Genomic DNA, 25,503 nt, shown 5'->3' with positions numbered 1-25,503 from the left:
GGGTCTGTATCTCTTTACTTCCTGCCCATTCATGTATCTGTCTAGATACATCTTAAAAGACGCTATCGTGCCCGCGTCTACCACCTCCGCTGGTAATGCGTTCCATGCACCCACCACCCTCTGCATAAAGAACTTTCCACGCATATCCCCCCTAAACTTTTCCCCTTTCACTTTGAACTCGTGTCCCCTTGTAATTGAATCCCCCACTCTGGGAAAAAGCTTCTTGCTATCCACCCTGTCTATACCTCTCATGATTTTGTACACCTCAATCAGGTCCCCCCTCAACCTTCGTCTTTCTAATGAAAATAATCCTAATCTACTCAACCTCTCTTCATAGCTAGCGCCCTCCATACCAGGCAACATCCTGGTGAACCTCCTCTGCACCCTCTCCAAAGCATCCACATCCTTTTGGTAATGTGGCGACCAGAACTGCAAGCAGTATTCCAAATGTGGCCGAACCAAAGTCCTATACAACTGTAACATGACCTGCCAACTCTTGTACTCAATACCCCGTCCGATGAAGGAAAGCATGCCGTATGCCTTCTTGACCACTCTATTGACCTGCGTTGCCACCTTCAGGGAACAATGGACCTGAACACCCAAATCTCTCTGTACATCAATTTTCCCCAGGACTTTTCCATTTACTGTATAGTTCACTCTTGAATTGGATCTTCCAAAATGCATCACCTCGCATTTGCCCTGATTGAACTCCATCTGCCATTTCTCTGCCCAACTCTCCAGTCTATCTATATTCTGCTGTATTCTCTGACAGTCCCCTTCAGTATCTGCTACTCCACCAATCTTAGTGTCATCTGCAAACTTGCTAATCAGACCACCTATACTTTCCTCCAAATCATTTATGTATATCACAAACAAAGGCCTCCTGGAGCCTCCCGCTCCATTTAACACCCCCCCCCCCCACCCCCCGCCCCACCACCATCTGGCTCTCTGAGGTGACGTAAAATTCCAGCCAGCAAGTCAGAGACATTTAGGGAGGGACTTTCGGAGCTTAGGACCTAGGCAGCTGAAGGCATGAAAACCGGTGGTGGAGCAATTAAAATTGGGAATGCTCAAGAGACCAGATGAGCGCAGATATCTTGGAGGATTGTGGGGCTGGGGGTGATTACAGAGATAGGGAGGGCCAAGGCTATGGAGGGACTTAAAATGCAAGGCTGAGAATTTTAAAATCAAGGTGTTGTTTGACCCGAAATAAATGTAGGCCAGCGAGCACAGGGGTGAGAAGTGAATGGGACTTGTTGCGCAGGTAGCAGAGTTTTGGATGACCTCAAATTTACAGAGGGTAGAATGTTGGAGACAGCCAGGAGTGTGTTGAAACAGTCAATAGAGGTAGCAAAGGCATGGATGAGGGTTTCGGCAGAAGATAAGCTGATGCAGGGGCAGAGTTAGGCGATGTTACAGAGGTAAAAATAGGTGATCTTAGTGATGGCATGGATATGTGGTCGGAAGATCATCTCAAGGTCAGATGTGACACCAAGGTTGTGAACACTCTGGTTTAGTCTCAGACAGTTTCTAGGGAGAGGGATGGAATTGGTGGGCAGGGAAAGGAGTATAGAGCGGAGGCCAAAGACAATGCTTCAGTCTTCCCAATATATAATTGGAGAAAATTTCTGCTCCTCCAGTCCTGGATGTCAGATAAGCAGTCCAGTAGTTTAGCAACAGTGGAGGAGTTGAGAGTGCGGCGGTGGTGATGTAGAGTTGGGTGCCACCAGCGTACATATGAAAACTGACGCTGTGCTTTCAGATGATGTCACTGAGGGGCAGTATGTAGATGAGAAATAGGAGGGGGCCAAAGATTGATCCTTGGGGAACACCAGAGGGAATGCTGCAGGAGCAGGAAGCAAAGCCATTGCAAGTGATACTCTGGCTACAATGAGATAAATAAGAATGGAACCATGCGAGACCAGTCCCACCAAGCAGGATACCAGTAGAGAGGCATTGGAGTAGGATGGTGTGGTCAACCATGTCAAAGGCTGTAGACAGGTTGACAAAGACAAGGAGGAATGATTTATCTTTGTCACAGTCACATAGAATGTCATTGAATGGTCGAACGTGCTTGAGGCGCTAAAAAATGTACTGCTTTTCCTATGTTCCTAAATGAATCACTTAGCAATAAAATAAAATGAAATATGATCATTTTATTGTGGAAGATTCCAAATCAATCCTGCAATGCCCATCATTTCAAATAAAACTCCACCGTTATAACAAAGTGTTCCGTTCTCTGATGCTTTTCTTTTGTGTAAGTTTGTCTCACTTACTTTCTCACTCTCTTCATTACTTAGATCCCCTATTGATTACAGTCCCATTTCTCCAGTAGATGATTGAGAAACGTAGCCCTGCATTAATCACCTGTTAGTGCCTTGTACTACACAACCCATAGGAGGTATAATTCACTGCTGTGGGATAAATCATTTTTTCTTTCAAATGCTGCGTGTATTGGGTGCATAATTAATTTTGACCCCATCAGTCATTCTAGCACCAACCTAACTGTAGTATTAAAGAGCAAAGCATTTCACCAGTGTAGCAGTTTGGTATTGTGCTGTTACTAAACCGGCGGAGTGTGTTGACATAATGCTAATGTACTAAGCTATGGAACAATAGGGCGTGGTGGGTTTATGTCAAGGATTTCCCGTATGGTAAAGTATTCGCAATTACATTCACTTCACCATGGCCATCATTCTGCAGTCGTCATAGTAATAACTGAAATAATAATGATGATGTTTGGACAAGGAACAGTACTTATTTAGGAAGAACTGATTATTGTTCTTGATGTATGTCATGAAATGATCGAACCAAGTAGTGCAAATGACAGTTGCCTGTTATGATCAGCACATTATCATAGTTGATGTTGTATGTTGTTCGGAAAAACTCTTGATTCTTGGGAGTAGGGGGTGGGGTTGTCTACATTGTCTTGTCTTGTGTATTGTAAAACAAATCTTGTTTACAATTTTACATCATGGCTACATCCGTATTGCATATTTAAATTTTCTACATTAATCGAGTAACAGAACAAAAATTGTCTCTTTCTTATTGAGTCTTTCTCGTTTCGATCTCACAGAATTGCAAAAGGTATCCCTTTACCCAAACCATAGATTTGCACATTCTGCTCTGAAGGAATCTGTGAAGTCTTTAGATTTCGGTCCCACTGGGGCATGGCCTACAGTGTTATGCAAGTAAAGTGTTTTGTATATATTTTCTTCTGCACAGCTGCTCCCATTCTTTGGAAATTAGGATAAGGGATTTCCTGGAGTCTCAATGTTTTTAGGATACCCTAATTTGAAAATGACTGACCTAAATTTATCTGGTCACAGGGGTGACACAGTGGCGCAGTGGTTAGCACCGCAGCCTCACAGCTCCAGCGACCTGGGTTCAATTCTGGGTACTGCCTGTGTGGAGTTTGCAAGTTCACCCTGTGTCTGTGTGGGTTTCCTCCGGGTGCTCCGGTTTCCTCCCACATGCCAAAGACTTGCAGGTTGATAGGTAAATTGGCCATTAGCAATTGCCCCTAGTATAGATAGGGGAATAAAGGGACAGGTGGGGATGTGGTAGGAATATGGGATTAGTGTAGCATTAGTATAAATGGGTGGTTGATGGTCAGCACAGACTCGGTAGGCCGAAGGGCCTGTTTCAGTGCTGTATCTCTAAACTAAACTAAACTTGATCACACTGCCAGAAGAAATTGTTTTTTTTCACACAGAGGGTGGTGAGTGCCTGGAACTTGCTGCCAGGGGAGGTGGTGGAAGCAGATACGATAGCGACGTTTAAGAGACATCTTGACAAATATATGAATAGGAAGGGAATAGAGGGATATGGGCCCCGGAAGTGCAGAAGGTGTTAGTTTAGGCAGGCATCAAGATTGGTGCAGGCTTGGAGGGCCGAATGGCCTGTTCCTGTATTGTACTGTTCTTTGTTCTTAGCTCCATCGAATGCAAGTTCATGCATGGTTGGATTTCATGTATTGCGCATAGAGGGCTGAATTTAGTATGGCCATTTGGAGTGGGAATGGTGGTGTGAGGGGACGGAGAATCATGTCAGAAGCGTCCACCTGGAAATCCGGTTTGCGACATCGATTCCGGATTTCGCGGGTGGCGGGAAAGCACCAAAGCAGAATCGCCTCCCCGATGCAACGGGAATGTAGTTTAAATTGCTGAGCACCTAATGTTAATACATTTGCATCTAATTCATCCCAATTCAATGAGGTGCTTGGGGTTAAGTAGACGGCGGGCAGCACTCACTTGCCTTCAGATTCTCGGCCATTAAAAGCTTGCTGCACCAAGGCGAGGCCTCAGTGCCACGACGGGTCGGCAGCCATGTACAGCACTGCATAGGGGAAGAGCAGAGTGCAGAGGCCATTGCCGGCCTGCAGTGCTGTGCGCTCTGAAGGGGCGTTCGGATTCTTGGGTGCTCTACAAAGGCGTTTGGATTCTCGGGTGCACTGAAAGAGGGTCAGTGTCTCAGGTGCTCTTCAGGATGGTCTTGGTTTTGCGTGGCTGTATTGGATGACTGAACTGTTGGGTGAGATATTTGGTTGCCCATATGAGATGACTATCAGAAAGGGTGCACACTTCGAGTCATCAGGGAGTTTGCCCAGAGAAGTAGCAAAAGCTCAGTTGCCAAGGCGGGTTCGTCTCTACATTGACAGCACTCTGTAGGCCCACTGGACACCTGGCATGGGTCTTTATGGAACCCCGGGGCATGATGCAGTGCCTCTGATGGAGGGAGGGCCAGGAGGCAGCCACGCCGGCCGTGAAGCTCCATGATGAGAGCAGCAGCAGCCGGCCATGCCAAGAAGGGCCTACCTATGACACCTGGTTGGTGTGCTTTATTCTGGGGACAAATAGAGTATCTAATTGGCTGTGTGTGTAAGTGGGAAAATTTATTGATGTGTTGTGCCCTGTGGGGAAGTGGGACTGAATTGACAGTGCACTCCTCCCGCCTCGGTCATAACAAGAGTCACTGCAACATGGGTCTCTGATTTGACAAGCTAGCAGCAAATGAGTGCAAGGAAATAATGCAAGCAATGCTGGCAGACCTTTAATACGGCACCAGCACCTGCTCTGGAGTCATGGAGTCATCTTACACTGTATTCAGCATCTCACATCCTGTCCCCACTGCATGATTGGATAGGTCCCACACCTCCACGCCTCCATTATGCAAAATGGCTAACCGCTGTGCCATCGTGGTGGGGCAGCCACCCACTTGACTAGCGAGAACAACACCCATTTCCGGGTCGTCACAGGCTCCATGGCCACCGCACCAAATTTAGCCCTGAATATTTCAAAAATCTTTTCCATGAAGCCACAGTAATTGCATCAGAGCCCAGGGTATGCAGTAGTTGTTTTTAATAGTAATTACGGCTGGTTAAAACCTAATAAACCCTAACATGAAGTTAAAACAATACATTTTAAATAAATGCCAGAGACTGACTTCAAGGCTATAATTGAATCTCAAGGTTCAGGTGACTGGTAAAAACTATTTGTCTCGTGCTGTACTTTTTGTTACCATTAGTGCCTTTAACCATTCCTATTATATGCTTTTCTATTTGTGACTTACAGCTCTTTAATTTCCACACTGTACATTACTTTTGAGATGATACCAGAACTTTCTTACTAAAGTTTAAACATTTCAAATCTCTTTCAGCAAGCTTATAGAACAGTACTGTGCATGATGATTAATATTCTGCTCAAATTGTCTTTCTCTCAATGGCAAGGCATCTTTTGATATATTAGATTTTGTTATATGAGCCACCTATGCTTATTGCTGCACTGTGTTTGACTTATGTCCCATTATCCTAAAGTGTGTTTGTAATATATATGCTGGCATTGTGTGCAGGAAGGGAATTGGGAGGAAGAGTAGTCTCATAAGTCCGGTCTCTTGTACTGACGAGTTAACCTCTTTACACTTCCATTTGTTTTAAACTCTGAGTAACTGTGCAGTTTCCTACTGCCTGAAATGCAAAGAAAGAAATCTTGGGAGATCTTTAGCAACTAGATGAACCAAAAGCATAAATCAAAAATTGTGAGAACATTGTTGATTTTTCCAAGATGGGAACTATAAACTACACAGATGATAATATAAGCTCAGGTAAGAATTATGATATTTAGTCATGGACTTAGCCAGAATCCAGAATTCTTTTGTCTTTTATATGTTGTTTCCTGATGCTGCAAAAAGATGGCCTCAGTAATTTTTTTTTCAAACACTGAATAGGATTTAATGGTCATTCCACAATCTGTAATGGGATACAGTACTAACTGGGAAATTATGTCATCCATTTCAGAGTTGCTGCTGTGCTGTTTGTAAAGCTAGTCACAGGATGCATGTAATTTTACTTCTTTTAGTCAAATGGAGTCCAGAGTAATGAGAGCCAGGAATAAGGATGTTTTATGAAGTGTTCCACACCAGTATGTTGTGCTTAATCATAATGGAAAATGTTATGGCCTGATGCACACTAAATGATTCTAACATAAGATTTCTATGAAACTCTTCTGAAATCCAAGACTGTAAACTAATGTAATGTGGAAAGCAGATATAACCTGTTTGAAATGGTCTGCTTGAGATTGAGTGTTTAGGTTAACAGTTACAAATAGTGAACATATTAACTGGAAATTTAATGGTCTAGGAATTCGAGCACATCCTAAAGACATGGGACGCTGCATTTGCTAGTTCACGTAGTCGCAGACAACATGTTAAATTTCATTAAATGATTCAGGCGTGCAACCAGCACCACGACAACAACACAAAAGCAAAATACTGAGGATGCTAGAAATCTGAAATTAAAACACAAATTGCTGGAAATACTCAGCAGGTTTGACAGCATCTGTGGAGAGAGAAACAGCATTAATGTTTCATCACATATATATTATATTAGTGCAACTAGCACCATCTGCCCTATGCACTACTTGCACATCTGGTTGTAGCAGTCAGAAATCAGGTATCTCAGATACTACTTAAAGCAAAAGCATCTCTTCAAGAAGAGGTACACTTTGGCACAGAGAGCAGGGAAACTTCACAGGAGATCCAAAGACAACACCCAGGTTCTCCGATGTTACGTTGGAGGCCTTTGTGCAGTGAGTGGGCAGGAGAGTGGAGTGATGCTGGTCCCCTTACGTGGGTGGGGTAGAAGACAAAGCTCTCCAGGCAGCACCAGTAGGAATAGGTTGCAGAGGAGATCAATGCCAGAACATGGCTGCAATGCTGAACTTCAAGGACCTCACCAGATTTGTCAAGCTGAGGATACTTGCTTTCAGTATACACCTCCATCAACTCCAGCCTCACTACTCGCAATGCTCCCCTCCCCCCACTTCCTTTCACTCTTCTACAATTGCTGCACCACACTTCACACCACCTCTTTCTCTGCATACTCGCACTTCCTACTCTCATTGCTATTGCAACTCTCACTTCTCCACACCTCATATTTTACACACTGCATACCAACTATGCGACCATGTCAGGCATATTCTTTTCCCACCTCAAAACACCCACGAACACATTCTCTTCTTGCATGCAGGAAAAGATCATGCACAACTCTAGCCAGGAGGCTGCCACTGAAGGAGGCTGAACCCTCACCTGGATGAGTCCCTCACATCACATCTAGTCTCCCTGTGGGTATGGCTTCCTGCACATTACCCCCCTCTCCTTTTTCTGCAAGCTGCTCCTTTTTAAAAATTTGTTCTTGGGATGTGAGTGCATTGGCAAGGCTAGCATTTATTGCCTATCCCTAATTGCCCTTGAGTAAGTGGTGGTGAGCCACCAACAACTGAGTGGCTTGCTAGGCCATTTCAGAGGGCAGTTAAGAGTGAACCACATTGCTGTGGGTCTGAAATAACATGTAGGCCAGCCTGGGTAAGGTCAGCAGATTTCCTTCCCAAAAGGACATTGGTGAACCAGATGGGTTTTTACATCAATCCAGTAGTTTCATGATCATCATTAATGAGACTAGCAATTTATTCCAGATTTATTAATTAATTGAATTTAAATTCCTCCAGCTGCCGTGGTGGGATGGGAACTCATGTCTTGGGAGTATTAGTTCAGGCCTCTGGATTACTAGTCCTGTAACATTGCCAGTATGCTAACGTCCCCCTGCTGTCTTCCTTGCTATTATCCCCTTCTCATCCAGCCCCAAAGGCAGCCCCTACCAGACCATTGATGATTACAGTAAGCTGTTTAGAAGACAGCCAGAAATAGTGTAACAGCAAAATCTTCTCAGCAGTCAGAATTAAGTTTCCATAGGCAGGAAACAGCCCCAAAAACAAAAGTTGACCAGTGGCCTTAGATGACAAGTTAGCAACTAAGCATTAAGTGGCATTTACTACTTCCTGTTTGTTAGTGCCACAAGGTTGAGTTGAGCTGATCATGTGGTGCATCAGTTACTAGGGTAGACCAATATCAGAAAAGAGTCTCACAACAAGCATAGAACCCTAATATTTTAGTGGTTTTATAGTTCTGAATAGTGCCCTGGACACCTGTGGAGCAGCCTGAACCAATATTGCCAGTGGCCCACTTCTGGGTCATAATGAATAAGCACATCCCACCCACCAGATTGAGTGCTTAGGTGCTTGTTTTGCATCATAAATTTTGAGGCCTTTTGTAATATGATTTTTCACTTGCAGGCAACGGCTCATTTGATTGGGATTTTCATTTTAAATGCAGTATAAAATACCAGTGGCTGTTCTGTCTTATTCAAGATAAACTGTCCTCTAGAACATTCATTCGTTCCATTATAGAACTTCACAGCTTTGCTCACTTTCCTGTAATAAGATGTATTGATAATTATAGCAGGTGCTTAACCTAATGGCTTCAACTTATTTTATGTCCTAGTCAATTTGATTGGTTCAACAGGTGCCAAAGGCATTTAGAGGGCAGCATGAGTCTGTCTGTCTTGCAAAATAGATTTCCAGCTCAGGCAATTGACTAGATGTAGCATCTATAGGTCTCAACTCCTAAAAATAACTGAAATCATCCTCGCAAGCGGCTAAAATAAAATCAGCTGTCACCATCACGTCTGAGAGGAGGTAGAGGCAGATTTGACTGGAGCTGGTCTCCAGTAAATGGCTGCACTAGGAGGGATTTTTCACTTTTACTGGACATAAGGTAGAAACACTGCTGGTACAGGATTAAAAAGAAGTCTCTTCTACATAATTTGCTCTTTTACAAAACTTACCAACCGAACCTTTGCTGAATTAAAAGGGTATGTATGAAACATCCTGATGTATACCAAATATACATATCGCATATGCAGTAGATGGATTTTCATTAGCGATGCAAGTTTTTCTTGCTCTGTTTAAAACATGTAATATGCATTGAGTTTACCAAGGTAAAAACCAAAGCTCTTTTTGTTTTAAGAATACGGTAATGTTTATGCTTTTTTCCAAATTGTATTTTAGTTATTTTTGAAATTGCACTAAAATGAATATGCTCGGCCTAAAATTGCCTACTTTAACAAAGTGTCATTCTGTACATTTATAACATGTAACCTAATTTTGGTAATTACATTTGCTGGGCTTGCATTGTGTGGAAAGGGTAACTTTGTGGCTTTTAATCCAAATTGCTTCTAATAGCCAAGCAGATTCTGACTATGAAAATTTGGTAATTCATTCAACAACTTTTTGAAATCTTTAATTGTTTGCTTGAATTGAAACTATATGTATATAAAAATAAATGCATGTCTTTATTTTATGAAAATTGGAATATATTCAATTTCTGTCTCTCCCTCCACAACAAATTATTCTGCAAAGAGTAGAGGATGGCAACCGTCTTTTACCATTCTGCTGTACATGCAACAGTGCACATGCAAGAAAATATTATGTTTGTTTGGTCTTTTTTCCCCCCATCCTTCAGGACAAACAACAGCAGCAATAACATTTATATAGCACCCTTAACATAGTAAAATGTCCCAAGGCACTTCACAGGAGTGTAATCAGACAAAAATTGTCTGGATCATTGGGCTGGATTTTACCAAGCCCAACTGTCGTGATCTGTGATGGGGGGTGGTGGGGGGGGGGGGGGGGGGGGGGGCAGTGCCTGAAGTTGGGTCCAGAAGAGGCCCGCATCGGACCTCGACACTGGGAGGGCCCAGCCCAATCCTTCCAGCAGCAGCGAGGCTCCGTGGCAGCCCCCCTGCTGCTGGGTGACGGGACTTGAATTTAAATATTTAAATTAATAAAATGAAAACATTTAAATGGATTTACCTTCAATCTTCTGGACCCACCACAATCTTCGGTGTGGTGGCCGGCACTCCCGCGCTTTCAATTCCCCATCCGGGGATAGGCGGCATGACACTGGTGGGGAGAGGGGAGGAGTGAAGATTTTCAGTGTGGGAGGGCTGGATAGGGTCAAATAAATGTAATGGGTATAGGGGATGGTGGGAAGGGGTGAACTTCAAACCTTGTGCAGTCTGGGGAGGGGGGAAGGTCACATTTAAAAGGTAAGCATTTTGGGGAGCAAAAGGTCAGATAGTTAATGTCATTGTTATTGGGGGTTGGGAAAGGGGCATTAGAAATGTATTTAATAAATTTTGGGGGGTATTTCTTTCAAATTTCAAAAATGCTGGGAGGGCTGGCTGCCCTTTAAAAATGGCGCAATCGCCTGCGCACAGGCAGCTAATGCCATTGCCAGGGACGGACAGCCCGCCCTCTCCACCTGATTGGAGGGGTGCAGGCCACCCCGACTATTTAAATGAGTCACTGCACATGAGATTGCGGTGGCTCTTTGGCGTGGCCATCTTAAAATCCAGCCCACTAGGTAACCAGTTTGAACATATCACAGGGGCTCAAATCAGCACTTTGCTGTTCTGCAGTGTGTCAGTGCATGAACTCAATACACCTCTTACACTCTTTAAGCTGACATTCTTTTCCTTTCTCATCAATTCTTTATGCGGATGAAATATGTATGTTAGATAAAGCTTTTCCTAAATGCATAGCTAAGATGCTTGATCCTATGCAACAAGAAGCACAGTGATATAGAAAGACTGGCTGAAACAATTGCAAATTCACAACTCAAATGTCGGCATGGCCCTTTGTGAAAATTTAATTCTGTAAATAACACCAGACCCTATGAGACACTGTATACAAAAGGGAAACTTCGGGGAACAATTTTATTCAGTCTTGTTCATGCCATAGTTTCTGGCTCTTATTTTTGTTATGCTGTATAGGTAAAAAGATAATGGATTCCCGGCTAACATGAGGTGCTCAGACTAATCTACAGGTCGTTCCATTCAGTTTTTTTTAATTTGTTCCTGGGATGTGGGCGTCACTGGCTAAGACAGCATTTATTGTCTATCCCTAATTGCTCTTGAGAAGGTGGTGGTGAGCTGCCTTCTTGAACCACTGCAGTCGATGTAGGGTAGGTACACTTACAGTGTTGTTAGGATGGGAGTTCCAGCATTTTGACCCAGCGACTGTGAAGGAACGGCGATATAGTTCCAAGTCAGGATGGTGTATGGCTTGGAGGGGAACATGCACGTATTCCCATGCTTCTGCTGCCCTTGTCCTTCTAGGAGGTTGCAGGATTGGAGGGTGCTGTCCAAGGAGCTTTGGTGCGTTTCTACAGTGCATCTTGTAGAGAGTACACACTGTTGCCACTGTGCGTCGGTGGTGGAAGGAGTGAATGTTTGTGGATGGGATGCCAATCAAGTGGGCTGCTTTGTTCTGGAAGGTGTCAAACTTCTTGAGTGCTGTTGGAGCTGCACTCATCCAGGCAATTGGAGAGTATTCCATCACACTCCTGACTTGTGCCTTGTAGATGGTGGATAGGATTTGGGGAGTCAGGAGGTGTGTTACTCGCCGTAGGATTCCCAGCCTCTGACCTGCTATCAACCCATGGTATTTATATGGTTACTGCAGTTCAGTTTCTGGTCAATGATGACCCCCAGGATATTGATAGTGGGGATTCAGTGATCATAATGCCATTAAATGTCAAGGGGAGATGGTTAGATTCTCTCTTGTTGGGAATCGTCATTGCCTGGCACTTGTGTGGCATGAATGTTACTTACCCCTTATCAACCCAAGCCTGGATATTGTCCAGGTCTTGCTGTATTTCTACACGGACTGCTTCAGGTGCTGAACATTGTGCAATTATCAGCGAATATCCACACTTTTGACCTTATGATTGAAGGAAGATCATTGATGAAGCAGCTGAAGATGGTTGGGCCTAGAACACTACCATGAGGAACTCCTGCAGTGATGTCCTGGAGGTGAAATGATTGACCTCCAACAACCACAACCATCTGCCTTTGTGCTAGGTACAACTCCAACCAGCAATGAGTTTTCCACCTGATTCCCATTGACTCCAGTTTGTCTAGGGCTCCTTGATGCCATACTCGGTCAAATGCTGCTTTGATGTCAAGGGTAGTCACTCTCACCTCACCTCTTGATTTCAACTCTTTTGTCCATGTTTGAACCGAGGCTGTAATGAGGTCTAGAGCTGAGTGACCCCTGCAGAACCCAAACTGAGCGTCAGTGAGCAGGTTATTGCTAAGCAAGTGCTACTTGATAGCACTGTTGATGGCACCTTCCATCACTTTACTGATGATTGAGAGTAGACTGATGGGGTAATTGGCTGGGTTGGACTTGTCCTGCTTTTTGTGTACAGGACATATCTGGGCAATTTTCCACATTGACGGGTAGATGCCAGTGTTGTAGCTGTACGGGAACAGCTTGGCTAGGGGTGCAGCAAGTTCTGGAGCACAGGTCTTCAGTACTATTGCCGGAATATTGTCAGGGCCCATAGCCTTTGCAGTATCCAGTGCCTTCAGTCATTTCTTGATATCACGTGGAGTGAATCAAATTGGCTGAAGACTGGCATCTGTGATACTGGGGACCTCAGGAGGAGGCCGAGATGGATCATCAACTCGGCACTTCTGGCTGAAGATTGTTGCAAATGCGTTAGCCTTACCTTTTGCACTGATGTGCTGGGCTCCCCCATCATTGAGGATGGAGATATTTATGGAGCCACCTCCTCTATTTAATTGTTTAATTGTCCACCACCATTCACGACTGAATGTGGCAGACTGCAGAGCTTAGCTCTGATCCATTGGTTGTGGGATCGCTTAGCTCTGTCTATTGTGTGCTGCTTACGCTGTTTGGCACGCAAGCAGTCCTGTGTTGTAGCTTCACCAGGTTGACACCTCATTTTGAGGTATGCCTGGTGCTGCTCCTGGCATGCCCTCCTGCACTCTTCATTGAACCAGGGTTGGTCCCCCAGCTTGTTGGTAATGGTAGAATAGGGGATATGCTGGACCATGAGGTTACAGATTGTGGTTGAGTACAATTCTGCTGCTGATGATGATCCACATCATCTCATGGATGCCCATGATGGTCAGTCTATGCCTATTATCAAGGAAATTTGACAGCAAAGTAACAATAAAAATGCACATCATTCTTTGTCAGATATTAAACAAATGACAACCTTTTAAGAGAATGATTATGCTAGATTTGATGACTATTTGGGGTAAAATTACTTTGCAAAAAGTTTATATTTTTTAACTGATTTGGCTGAAGTACTAATTTTGACAGTGGTGTGATAAGCGAACATTGATTTGATGCTTGGTTTCTCAAATGGAGGGGTCATGATAATTATTCATTAAAAGATCTGTCCTGAAATGAAGCTGCTGTTAAGTATTAATACTCTAGATCTTGCAGCGTATGTGGGTAATTGGAAAGCTGCTGATTAATGTGAAAAAGAATGGCAGGACTCACTTCTCTAAAATTTGATTTTTATAAGGTCAGTTGATCGTGCTATAAGATGGGCTGCAATACTTTAGGCCATCCTGGGTACTGTGATTACTTCATCATCCTATGTTAAATGAACGTTTGACTCCACTCCCAACTCGTCATGAGATATCCTAGGTCTATCACTCAATCTTTTTGATCTATATAACATATAATGATAAATATGTATTCTTGATAATAAGAGGTGCGCTTATTCTAGAACCATATTTCTCTCAATCAGTTTAAAATTCCATGAGTATTTTTGCTTATGTTTTTTTAAATTGCCTGACTAATACCTCAAATATGGGACAAAAATGACACCATTTATTTTAAGAGATTGCTGTGCAAGTATCAGATCTAATAGCAACAACCTGATAGGTTTGCAATTGCATGCTAGTTATAACTCATAGTAACTCATAAGGGTGGTTAAAGGTTTTAAAATGGAACATACTATGATCAGATGGCTGCCTTTGTCAGCCTGCAAACCTCCAGTGTGTATTTGGGATACCTGTAATTTGGGAATTACTCTAAACTGCATGGAGGAGGATTAGTCAAGGAAGTTCTTCTGTTTTTGTATTATGATCTAAAGACTCATAAAATTACCTCTGCAAAATCGTATCTTGGTTTGGGCTATTTGCTAAAGGTCTTTACAGGCACTATGTAAGAGTTATGCATTTAACAGTACTTGTGCTTAAAATTTCCATGTGTGAGTTTAAAATTGATCTGATCTGATATAGTCAGTTGGTTTTAAATAGGGAAATGATATGTTAGTGATAGCTATTGACTGGCAAATTCCATCAATTAAAATAAAATAACAATATAGCCAATTGAAGTGACAAGGATTAAAAATGGAAACTATTTTCCAAGGTGTGAACAGCATCTACTGTGGGGAAAATAGGATGTTATATGAGGGTATGAACCTCTCTCCTTATGAATTATCCACCAGCTCCCTACATTCTATAAGACCTGACCCATGTAGCAACTGCGATTGTAGGTTGCTGAACTGGCTTGCCCGTCTGTCCCCACAGTGGTGTACTGATACTGGAAACCCAATAGTGTGTGGTCTTGTGGCTAATTTAGATCTATGTTCTGTCAATCAGAGCACTTGTTTTCAAGCTATGGAAATTAATAGAATGTCTTGTGTTGAGCTGGGGTTGCACCTTCAGAAAGTTGAAAAAATAAACAAAACTTTAGTCATTATTTTCAAAAAAGAAAACTTAATTTGACATAGAAAGAAATTGTTAAATAACAAGTACAGTGGATTTGAATTGCTCTGCTCAGCTTTTTGAACCTTCCTTTGAAATATAGCAGCTGAAGCAGAATCAATATTAGAAATTGATATCAACTGGCACTGCAGAGTAACAGAGTAGTAGGAACATAACCATTTGGTCTTGTTTATCAGATGACGTATATTTATTTTCCACCATGGTGGACAGTGTCAATTATTAGTTGTAGTTTTGATCATTGAAAACCTGTCAGGAAATAATGGTGCAGGAATGGTTCTATGCAGGATATCCCCATGACTTTTCCTGGACAACTGTTCCTGCTTGGAATTCATTAATTGCATTTTTTCCCCTCTATTCATGGTAACTTCCAATATGCACAGCAGGCTGTATGCTGTAGCACTTGCATATCTTCAGAAGTTTCCAAATATTCCTACTGCTATTTAAAGGGTTGCATTTTCCATTAACCAGCAAGCTGAGGGGTTGAAGGTGAATGATTGATTGCATTGCGTTCCACAAAATGATTTATAGATGCTGTCCTTGAGGTAATGTATTTAATGACTCATTCATGGGCTGCCATGTTCGTTGCTTAAGGACAATCTCCTCATGGAAGAGCCATTCAAAATGTATATTTCTACTTTTATTCACTCACATGCAAGCACTCAAGTACAAGACTATTACACACAGTATCTTATAATATAAGCATTGTTTAGTTTTTCTAAAATGACTTGAATTTTATGGCCTTATGATGAAGTTTCCAATTCTATGTATGTTGATGGTGTGCAATCCTGAGGCAGGGTATGCACAAGATTCAAAGAACATGAGCAAAATTGTAGAAGTGTATAGGGGAGGAACAGATGTGGGTTGGCATCACTTTGCACCAAGCAATCTTTTTTGCTGTCCACAGAACACATGGTATAGGATGCTCTGAAGTACCAAATTGAGAACCCTCCTCACAAACATCCAATACAGTTGCATATCTATTTAATTTTTCCTAAAACACCACCAATACACTTTTCTACAGAAGCAGTTACATGCCTCCACCTTAGGTTCCCTTTCGCAACTCCACCTTCACCCCAGTCTTCGCAAAACTTAAATATCTGAAATTGAGTATGAAGCTTAATAAAGCTGAAGTGATACGGTGATGTGTGGAACTATACCGCTGGCTGTTTCTGATCACCTTCTGACATATCCATTGTCAGAGTCTAGACGAGCTAGATGTGGCATCATTTGGAGAGATAGCAGCCTGATCCATGCCTCTGCTTAAAGTTAGGTAACTGCACATTGCTTTACACCCAACACTGGATCAGTTTCCCGAGTGTGCACCAGTGAGATACCTTGCCACCAGCAGAGATGGACTCTTAAAATTTAGACTATGAAGCAATCACAGTTGGTTGTTTGAAAACATGCGTTCCTGGAATTCAAGCCAGGTAAACCTGAACCAACATCAGAAATGTTTCAACTGTGCCTTTATAGTCAAATGGATAAGTCTGGAGGGTGGATTATTGAAGTATTCCATACCAGTCCTTGGGCTTGCTGGCCTCACTTGTATTTGAGAATGTTATGGTCACCAACATATCCTGTAACTGATGATTTGCTAGTGGAAAGTCTCCTTCATTGTGGGCTGTAGCAAAAAAGAAGTTTTCGTATTGAAATGGCATTTATTGTGGCACCTGCTAGTAAGATTTGACATTAAAAAAACTAGGTGGATAGGAGGAAACATCCCAGACTGATCAGGGTAAATAGGTACCAAAGCTACTAATAAATCTCTATAAAAAGTGACTACTTTGGTCAGCTTTTGTGCACTAATATAGTTTTAAAAACTATTGTAAAAATTTACTTTGGATGGAAGCTTTAAACCCAACAATAGATAAAAACATTCGGGGATGTATTAAATTTCAGAGCTACAGTAAGATTGAAAGGTTACATGTAAACTACTTCCATGTTGCTTTTTTCCCCTGTATTGGAGTCTCCCCCACCCCCAGTACATTTCAATAACTGCAAGACATTTTCCATTGTTGCTTGGATGCTCTTTCTTGATTCCATAATCTTCTATGCTTGGTTGCTTGGAGATATTTTTGTTATGCCTTGCAAAATAGTACCTTGTGTAAAACAATGATAACTGATAGAAAATTAACCACAAAGACAACTCATCCATCCTCAAGGAACTTCTGTTATAATATAAAATGAGTCTCCTACCTCTTCATTTGATTTTTTAACTTATTCTATCCTCTCCCCAAATGGAGAGGGGATGGGAGGTGAGGGTTAGCATTGTGATTCATGACAGTACATCTCGCACCTTGCTCTGAAACCTAATGAGCCACTACTATAAAGTCTTGAAATCCAGTTGTGTTCTCATTTCCAGCTGCAGTCGTATCTGATGAGCCTAGCCAGGCTGACAGTGTGCCTCTTGATATCCAGGACACTGTCTCACTTAAGGACCGATTGGCCATGTATCAAGCAGCTGTTTCTAAGAAGGAGAGTAGCAGCCCTTCAGTTGCTGTAAGTAGCAATCTTACTAGTTTCTTTAAAAAAACTGATCATTGTCATATTTCAATGTAGATGTGCTTCAGTGTTTGCTTGTATAGTCTGAAGACTGATATATTTTCCCTTTGATCAGTAGATGAGCTTGAATAGAAACATGGTTAACTTGAATCTCAATAATTGTAGAGCTTGGACAAATTCTGGGTTTTTTTTTGGTGGAAGTGCAGGGTAGAAGAGGAGAAGCTCATTGTCTGCCATGTTTGGGATTTAGAATAAGGCACAAAACACCTTCTTGATTTTGCTTGCTTGAAATTATTGGAAGCTTTCTGTATCTGCATTGTCTTTATCTTAACTTATGGGCAACAAATACAGTGAAAGGCTTCATTTTGTCAAATTTACCAAACATTATCCAGATTTTAAACTTAAACAGTTACATACATTTCATTATCTTGACAGAAATTTTTGAAAGAAAAAAGTATACCACAATCAACAAAAGCAAAAGACTGCAGATGCTGGGAATCAAAAATATAAACAGAAAATGCTGGAAATGCTCAGCTAGTCTGGCAGCAACTGTGGAGAGAGAAACAGAGTTAATGTTTCAAGTCGATGACTTTCTAACTCTGTTTCTTGCTCCACAGATGCTGCCAGACCTGCAGAGTACTTTCAGCATTTTCTGTGTTTGTCACACCCTGACTTTTAGTGCTTTCTTTGGGTCTTTGTCATGATCAGACCACCTGATTTGAGTTGGAAATAATCCTCTCAAAGGGATTTCACAGGTGATTCATGCCTCATTCATATCTTCTTACCTCTAGACCTGACTATTCCAACGCACTCCAGGCTGCCACCCACATTCTACTTTCCCGTAAACTTGAGGTCACCCAAAACTCTGCTGCCCATGTCCTAACTTGCACTAAGTCCCATTCGCCTATCACCCCTGTGCTCGGTGACCTACGTTGGCTCCAGGTCAAGCAACGTCTTGATTTTAAAATTCTCATCCTTGTCGCTCTATGGCCTTGCCCCTCCCTATCTCTGTAATCTCCTCCAGAATGTCTGCACTCCTCTAGTTCTGGCCTGTTGTGCATCCCTGATTTTAATCACTCCAACATTGATGGCTGTGCCTTCAGTTGCCTCGGCTTAAACTCTGGAATACCCTCCCTATGTCTCTCTGTCTCTACACCTCACTTTCCTTCTTTAAGACACTCCTTAAACCTACCTCGTTCGCCAAGCTTTTGGTCATCTGTCTTCATATTTCCATTGTGTCATTTGGTGTCATACTTTATTTTATAATGTTCCTGTGCATGGGCCTTGGAACATTTTACTACGTTAAAGACACTATATAAATGTAAGTTGCTGTTATTGTGATGAGGGATGGTTATTTCCTTTCTGGGTGGGAGGTTTTGCATTGTGAGCTCTAGTAAATCTTTTAAGTAGGGATAAATTTCTGCAAATACAGTTGTGCAATACATGACTCATACATTGCTGGAGTTAGAAATGAGACCAGTTGGAGGAGTTTGGATGCTTAATTAGCTGCTTTCTGTTCAAATATTTATAACTGAGCAATTCTGGTTGATCTTAACATGTTTGGGAGCTATGCCTCTACATAAAGCACTGCCATACCTAAATTTCACATGAGCTAAGCTTTTGGGGGTGAAACTAGGGACTGGATTTTGTTCCCAGCCCAACATCGTGTTCAGTGGTTTGGAGGGGGCCGGAAAATCGGAGGTGTAGTGGCCGCCATGGAACCGGACACCGGGACTGTTGGACTCCATCTTCCTGGGGGCATGGTAGGCCAACATCGGCCTTCCTGCCCAGAGGCCAAATAAGGGCCTCTTCCCACTGCGGCTGGGACCTTACCAGCGGTGGAAGGTTCTCCGTCACGCGGGGAGGATGCCTTGGAAAATGAGGCACCTTTCCGGTGGACTTGGGAGGGTCCCTCCTTCATAGGCAATTCGTGGCCTACGGAGGACTCCCACTGGGAACCACTGGTACCCCCCCAGGACCCCCCACTTCCTGGACCAAATGCCCAACCCACCACCCCCCTCTCACTGAGGCCTTCTAGCCCAGCCCTGACGACCCTGCCTCACCTACCTCGGGTCTGGGGTTCCAACGCTGGGCCTGGGTCTGAGGCCTCTGCAGTACTGGCAGTGGCTACCGTTCCAGGTGGCGCTGCTGATACTGTTGAGCTGCCCGCCCTGTGATTGGCCAGTAGCTCTTGGGGGCAGGATCCCCCTTCTCTATTAAGTGTTTAAAGAGACGGGGATGCTGCCTCCTTAAACTTTGACCCCAAAAGACCGGAGGATCCCTCCAGGGATCTGAAAAACTGCAAAGGTGGGGTTCCCTCTGTTTTCTTGGCCCGGCGCCGGGAGCCCCACCTCCTGCATAAAATCCAGCCCTAGTTGTGGGCAAAATAGGTAATAATGAATTAGCAGCCCATTTTACACCCTGAGTAATTGGTTGGAAGGTAGGAGCCAGAGAGAAGGGATAAAGGAACTATATTATGATTGGCAGGATGTGACAAATGGTGTTTCCTAGGGATCTGTACTGGGGCCACTGCTTTTCATCACATATATTAATGACTTGGATGAAGGAATATAGAATTGCATATCCATGTTTGAAGATGAAACTAAGTTAGAAGGCACAGTAAGTTGTGTAGATGGAAGCAGGAAGTTACAAAGGGACATAAAGCATTTAAATGAAAGGGCAAAATTATGGTAGAAGGAGTTCAATGTGTGGAAGTGTAAGGTCATCCACTTTAATGGAAATGAGAATTAGGCAGAGTAATAAACAGGCTACTGACTCACTATTGGCCAATTTGTAGTAATGCCCAAGGTGAATTTCACCCCCATTATGTCAGCATTTTACTCCCCAAATATGTTTTAAAAAATTAAGACCTGCAGACTTCCAATTATCTTTACAGTCTTTTGCTGCAAAATAGTTGTGTTCATCCAAGTTCTGCTTTCAGCAGATAACCCTACCTGAAGGCTGAGAGTGGTGATCACTTGGATGTGTTGACCCATGAAGATACTGGTGACTGCAAGTTCAAAATATAAAGCCAACCTTATAGCTATTAAATCTTTTTCATTAAGCAAGTTCAGTACTCATCTGGCTAGTATGTCACACTCTGAATGTCTTTATCTGAGTTACAGAGCTTCAGAATCCCAATATATTGCCATAGCTTACTGTTTTAAAATTTTTGAAAAGTTTATTTTTGAAGAGATTTTCTGACCAAAATACAACATTATAATTAGGGTGCAATAAGGAGTTAAAACATTGCCATTTTTACCTTTTTGATAAGTCTGACTCCAACCTAAACCAATGAGATATTCTGGTCTCTATTCGTTGTAAGTCTTCTGAGTGATATGAGTTTGGGGGCAATTTCAGCGAGGAGCTAGATTCAGTAAAGCTTTCAGTTGACACATACCCACAGTGCACAGTACTGATATTAAAGTTGCAGTGTAAATACAGTTATCCTATACTATGTAAATTGGGAGTCTGTGTGGCTTGATGCAGAAACAACATTTCCCACCTTGATGACCATAACACAAGCTTTCTTTTAAAATATAAAAAAAATTACTTTGTTCCCCCAATTTACATCAGGATTATGGATGCATGAGTTACAACACAACTGCATGATAAAAAATGGTTAACATCCACACTATGCACAAAACCTAACTCAGCTAACATTTTTAAGGTGTGGCTAAATTGTGTTTTTGACCATACTGATGATTCAGTTTCCTTATCTGTGGTCATCCGGCTGCCAGTAACTATGACTGTTTGCTAATTTCCCAGAAACTTATTCAGAGGTATAACACAAAGGCATCTTATACTTGAGGTCTGCTTAATTGAGAATAAAATGTATGGCATATCAAGAAGCTTATGATTACAAATGATATTCCTTCCATATCATTTGTAATCATATGTTTCTTTATACGCCATACATTTCATTCTCAATTAAACAGACCTCAAGGATAAGATGCCTTTGTATTATACCTCTGAATAAGTTTCTGTGATGCCAAGATATTCCAACTTGCTTTGCGTGTGTATAATGACTATAAGTAGTTTGAACTTGTAGTCATTTCTTTTCCAACAAATTGTTAAGACCCATATAGCCTTGTTCCTTGATGGGTAACATGCAGGGGGCTAAACTTAGCTGACTAGAAGGGATGTTTATTTTGTATCATAGGCTGCCAGACATACTTTGAGTTTCTTCAATGTATTTGTCAGTTAGATTGATAAATGTGGGATGTCAGTGGACAATGCATGGAATATTTACCATGTGCTGAGTTGAAGTTGATCCCATGAGCTAAAGCGTATAGGCATTTCTTCAGTGTGATTGGCTGCTGTCAGATCCAGTTACTCTCCTGCTCCCTTGTTGCTGTTCTTCATTAACTTAGGGAATGAGGAGGGAGCTGGGGACTGCCAGTATCACAAGGCAATTAAGGAAAGGCACTTTTGTACCTGTGCAATAAAAATAAGTTATCTAGACTGGTGGATTCTGGAAATATGGCAGTTCTTGTTTATTTGCCGAAGAGGTGGTGATCAATGGGGAATTCACTTAACCATATTATAACACCTGGAATACATTTGACTGCAATCTCATTTTAACAGTTTATATGAACTTGATAGACTTCTGTGCAAAAGTTGACTGCTGAAAATTGTGCCATTTTAAGATTACCTGTTTTCCCACATTTGTATTTCTATTGATATAATTATCAATGCCAATCTTTTGCCGATTCTTTGTAAATATGGAAATATATCAAAATTCATGAGGAATGGTAAAATGCGTTATGTGACATTTTAGCTGAAGCACTGATGGAATTTGTTGAAGCTAAAGTAATAGCTGGTAACATCAATAAGTTTAATGTTTACCCAGTAGAAATGAAAAGATTCATACTGGTGCTGTAAGTTAAGATGGCACAGTTTAAAGACTGCACCTCACCCTGACTGAACATTCAGTACTGGAAAATTTTTATCAAATAGCAATAAGGTGAGCAATGTTAATGCTGAATAGGATATTTTCCTGCATTTGTTACCAGTGTCAGTACCAGGTATTCTCAGACTAAGAAAGGGAAAAACTCGATACACCATAATCTTTTGTCACACTGCCTCTAAAATTTGCTTTTCCCCTCAACTTCAAAAGATGCCCATTAATGTACCAGATATTGATTTCAGAAGGAGGTCATGGAAAAGTATATCAGGCGAGGTGTATGATTTTGCACTCCTGCTGATATGGAATTTTGCCCTGTTTGTGTCCAAACTGGAAAGAATTATGTGAAGTGAAGCATGGCAACAAAAGCAACAGTCTTCATCAGTAGTTTGATATATTAACTGTGTTGCTTTTTGGTAATCAAAAACAGTGTATCGTCTGATTACAACATAAATCACTGCATGTTAAATCAGTAATACTATCCTGCATACACTGATGAAGGGGTGGGGGAAGCAGTGTTGAAGAAAGTTTTCAATGTTTTCCAGATAAATCAAATTTTAGAAGTTTTAGATTTTTCAGGTAATTTTCTGACTCTAATTCCTTTTAGAATTTCTGCAAAGCTATAGTAATATTAATAATATTCAAAGTGCTGATCAATAATCTGAGGTCAACAAATTTGTATTTTGTTATATTAAACATTTTTTGCTAATAAATTATTGTTACTAAAGCAAAATGAATGTTTGCAAATTGCATTCAAACTGGTGAATGCAAAATGTTTCAGCTTACCAAATCCAGAATGACTTTATTTTTTCCCTCCTCTGTCTATCTGTTGTCTCTTTCTCTTCTTACCCCCCCCCCCCCTGCCCCCCCAACCCCTTCCCATATAGTTGGAGAAGGAACTTTTGCAGTACCAGGTTTGAATCTGTAATTAAGAATTCCAGTTTGGATGAACTAAAATACCTTGTTGTACATGGTTATACAATTTTTTTGTTAATAGTGGCCTTGCTCGACATTGTCTTATAAAACCTACTGGTAAAACAAACCAGTTACACAGGGCCAATATATTAAGATTCTCAGGGTTTAGTAGCATTTTTGTTATCAAAGGGATTTCAAACAGCATAATATTTCTTTGTCATAATTTTGTCAGGCTCCAGAAGAAGAAGCTCGAGCCTTGCCAGGAGGCCTTGCAAGCGTGAAGAAACAGTTTGAATCACATAGCACTGCTGCTCACTACCAGCAGCGATCTGTACAGGTAATTAGCTGCGCTTGTGAAACTTGACTTTATCAATGTGGGCTGCATACTTCAGCTGACACCTGATATAATTGCTGTTAGGTTATATTTTAAAATTGTCAAAGTAATTAGACTTTTCTTAAGATCCTGAAAACTTTGCTCTTTGGATCAAAGAACAAAGAACAGTACAGCACAGTACAGCAACAGTACAGGAACAGGCCATTTGGCCCTCCTAGCCTGCGCCGATCTTGATACCTGTCTGAACTAAAACCTTCTGCACTTCCAGGGACCTTATCGCTCTATTCCCATCCTATTCATGTATTTGTCAAGATGCCTCTTAAACGTCGCTATCGTACCTGCTTCCACCACCTCCCCCGGCAGCAAGTTCCAGGCACTCACCACCCTCTGTGTAAAGAACTTGCCTCGCACATCCCCTCTAAACTTTGCCCCTCGCACCTTAAACCTATGTCCCCTAGTAACTGACTCAGATATCAAGTGTTCCCTTTATTTAAATGGCAGCATTGATCGGTGGTACTGCTCTCACCACTGGTTGTGGTGAGGTTGTGGATTGAAGTCCCAATACAGAGACTTGGGAATATCAGGCTGGATTTTGTGTTGGAGGTGGGGCTTTCGGCGTCAGGCCAAAAAGGCGGGGGAAAACCCACCTCTGCCTTTTCGTGCCCCCCACCCCCTAGCGATCCTCCAGTCTTTTTAAAACTAAGTTTCAGGAGCCGGGATCCCTGTCCCTTTAAAGACGGGGATCCCGCCTCCAAGAGCTGCCGGCCAATCAGATGGCCGGCAGCTCAGCAGTAGCGGCAGCGCCATCGGGAGTAGTGTCCACTGCCGGTACTGCAGAGGCCTTGAACCCAGGCCCAGTGCTGGAACCCCGGACCTCAGGTAAGTGAGGCGGGTCACCGAGGCCGGTCAGGAAGGCCCATCGAGGGGGTTGTGCGGGGGGGGGGGGGGGTGGTTGTGCAGTCTAGTGGGAGGGGGGGCTCCCGCGGGGTAAAGTGGTGCTCAGTGGGGGTCCTTCATTTGCCACAGATTGACAATGGAGGAGGGACATCCCCCCATGCCCACAGGGACTGCGTCTCGTGTTATGGCACCCTCCCCATGTAGCGGAGGTCCCGTCCACCACTGGTAAGATCCCAACGGCATTGGCAAGAGGCCTTTAATTGGCCATTAATAGGCCACAAAGGCCTCAGTTGGCCTCTGGGTGGGAAGGCCGTTGTCAGCCTATCCCACCCCCAGGATGATCGCTTGGTGACGGGCCATCCGCCCCTCGCCACCCGTCGCGATACGCTGTGCACCCCTGCCTCTGACCCTGCCTCAAGGGACCACATAAAATCCCGACTATATTCTGGACTGACAGTTTAGTGAAGTACTGAGGAAGTGCTGCATTGTCGGAGATTCCATCTTTCAGATGAGACCTTAAAAAGGAGGCTTCGCCTTCCCTCTCAGGTGGACATATAAGGTGCCATGACACTATTTCTTCAATTGAGTGCGCAGGGGGAGGTGGTCCGGTGGGGGCGGTTGTGCCACTGGGTGGGGCCCTCTGTGGGCCACTTAATTGACCACTTAAGGGCCTCAATTGGGCTGGGGCAGTCAGGTCGCTTTCCACTTCCCCCCACTGGTTAAATGGCAGTGAGGGCGGGTAGGCGACAGGAACCATGCCCCCCATCTTATACTCGATTTTACACCCCCTCCCACCTCCAGCACACTCCTGGGGAGGGTGTAAGATTCCAGCCAGTGACCAGAATTTTTAGTTTCTGTGCTGCCCAGTCACAATTTCCTGACCATTGTTTCACTATGATTTTTAGTGCAATAAAATGGCTCAGTAGGATAACTGAGTGTTTGCTAAGAAGCACCATCATAGTTACATCATGTGGCTTTTAAGACTGAATTTTCATTTTT

General features: G+C 42.7%; 1 protein-coding gene across 1 annotated transcript in view; it reads left to right on the top strand.

Moving 5' to 3' along the window:
- LOC137371989 (xin actin-binding repeat-containing protein 2-like) overlaps positions 1-25,503 on the top strand; it is a 129,165-nt gene that overhangs the window by 57,272 nt on the left and 46,390 nt on the right. The window contains exons 3-4 of the mRNA XM_068035206.1: positions 17,313-17,449; positions 23,506-23,610. Coding sequence (XP_067891307.1) covers positions 17,313-17,449; positions 23,506-23,610 — 242 coding nt within the window. The remainder of the gene's footprint in view (positions 1-17,312; positions 17,450-23,505; positions 23,611-25,503) is intronic.

Source organism: Heterodontus francisci, chromosome 7, assembly GCF_036365525.1.
Source record: "Heterodontus francisci isolate sHetFra1 chromosome 7, sHetFra1.hap1, whole genome shotgun sequence".
NCBI lineage: Eukaryota > Metazoa > Chordata > Chondrichthyes > Heterodontiformes > Heterodontidae > Heterodontus > Heterodontus francisci.
Note: the sequence above shows the minus strand (reverse complement) of the source record. Positions and strands in the feature narration are given on the sequence as shown.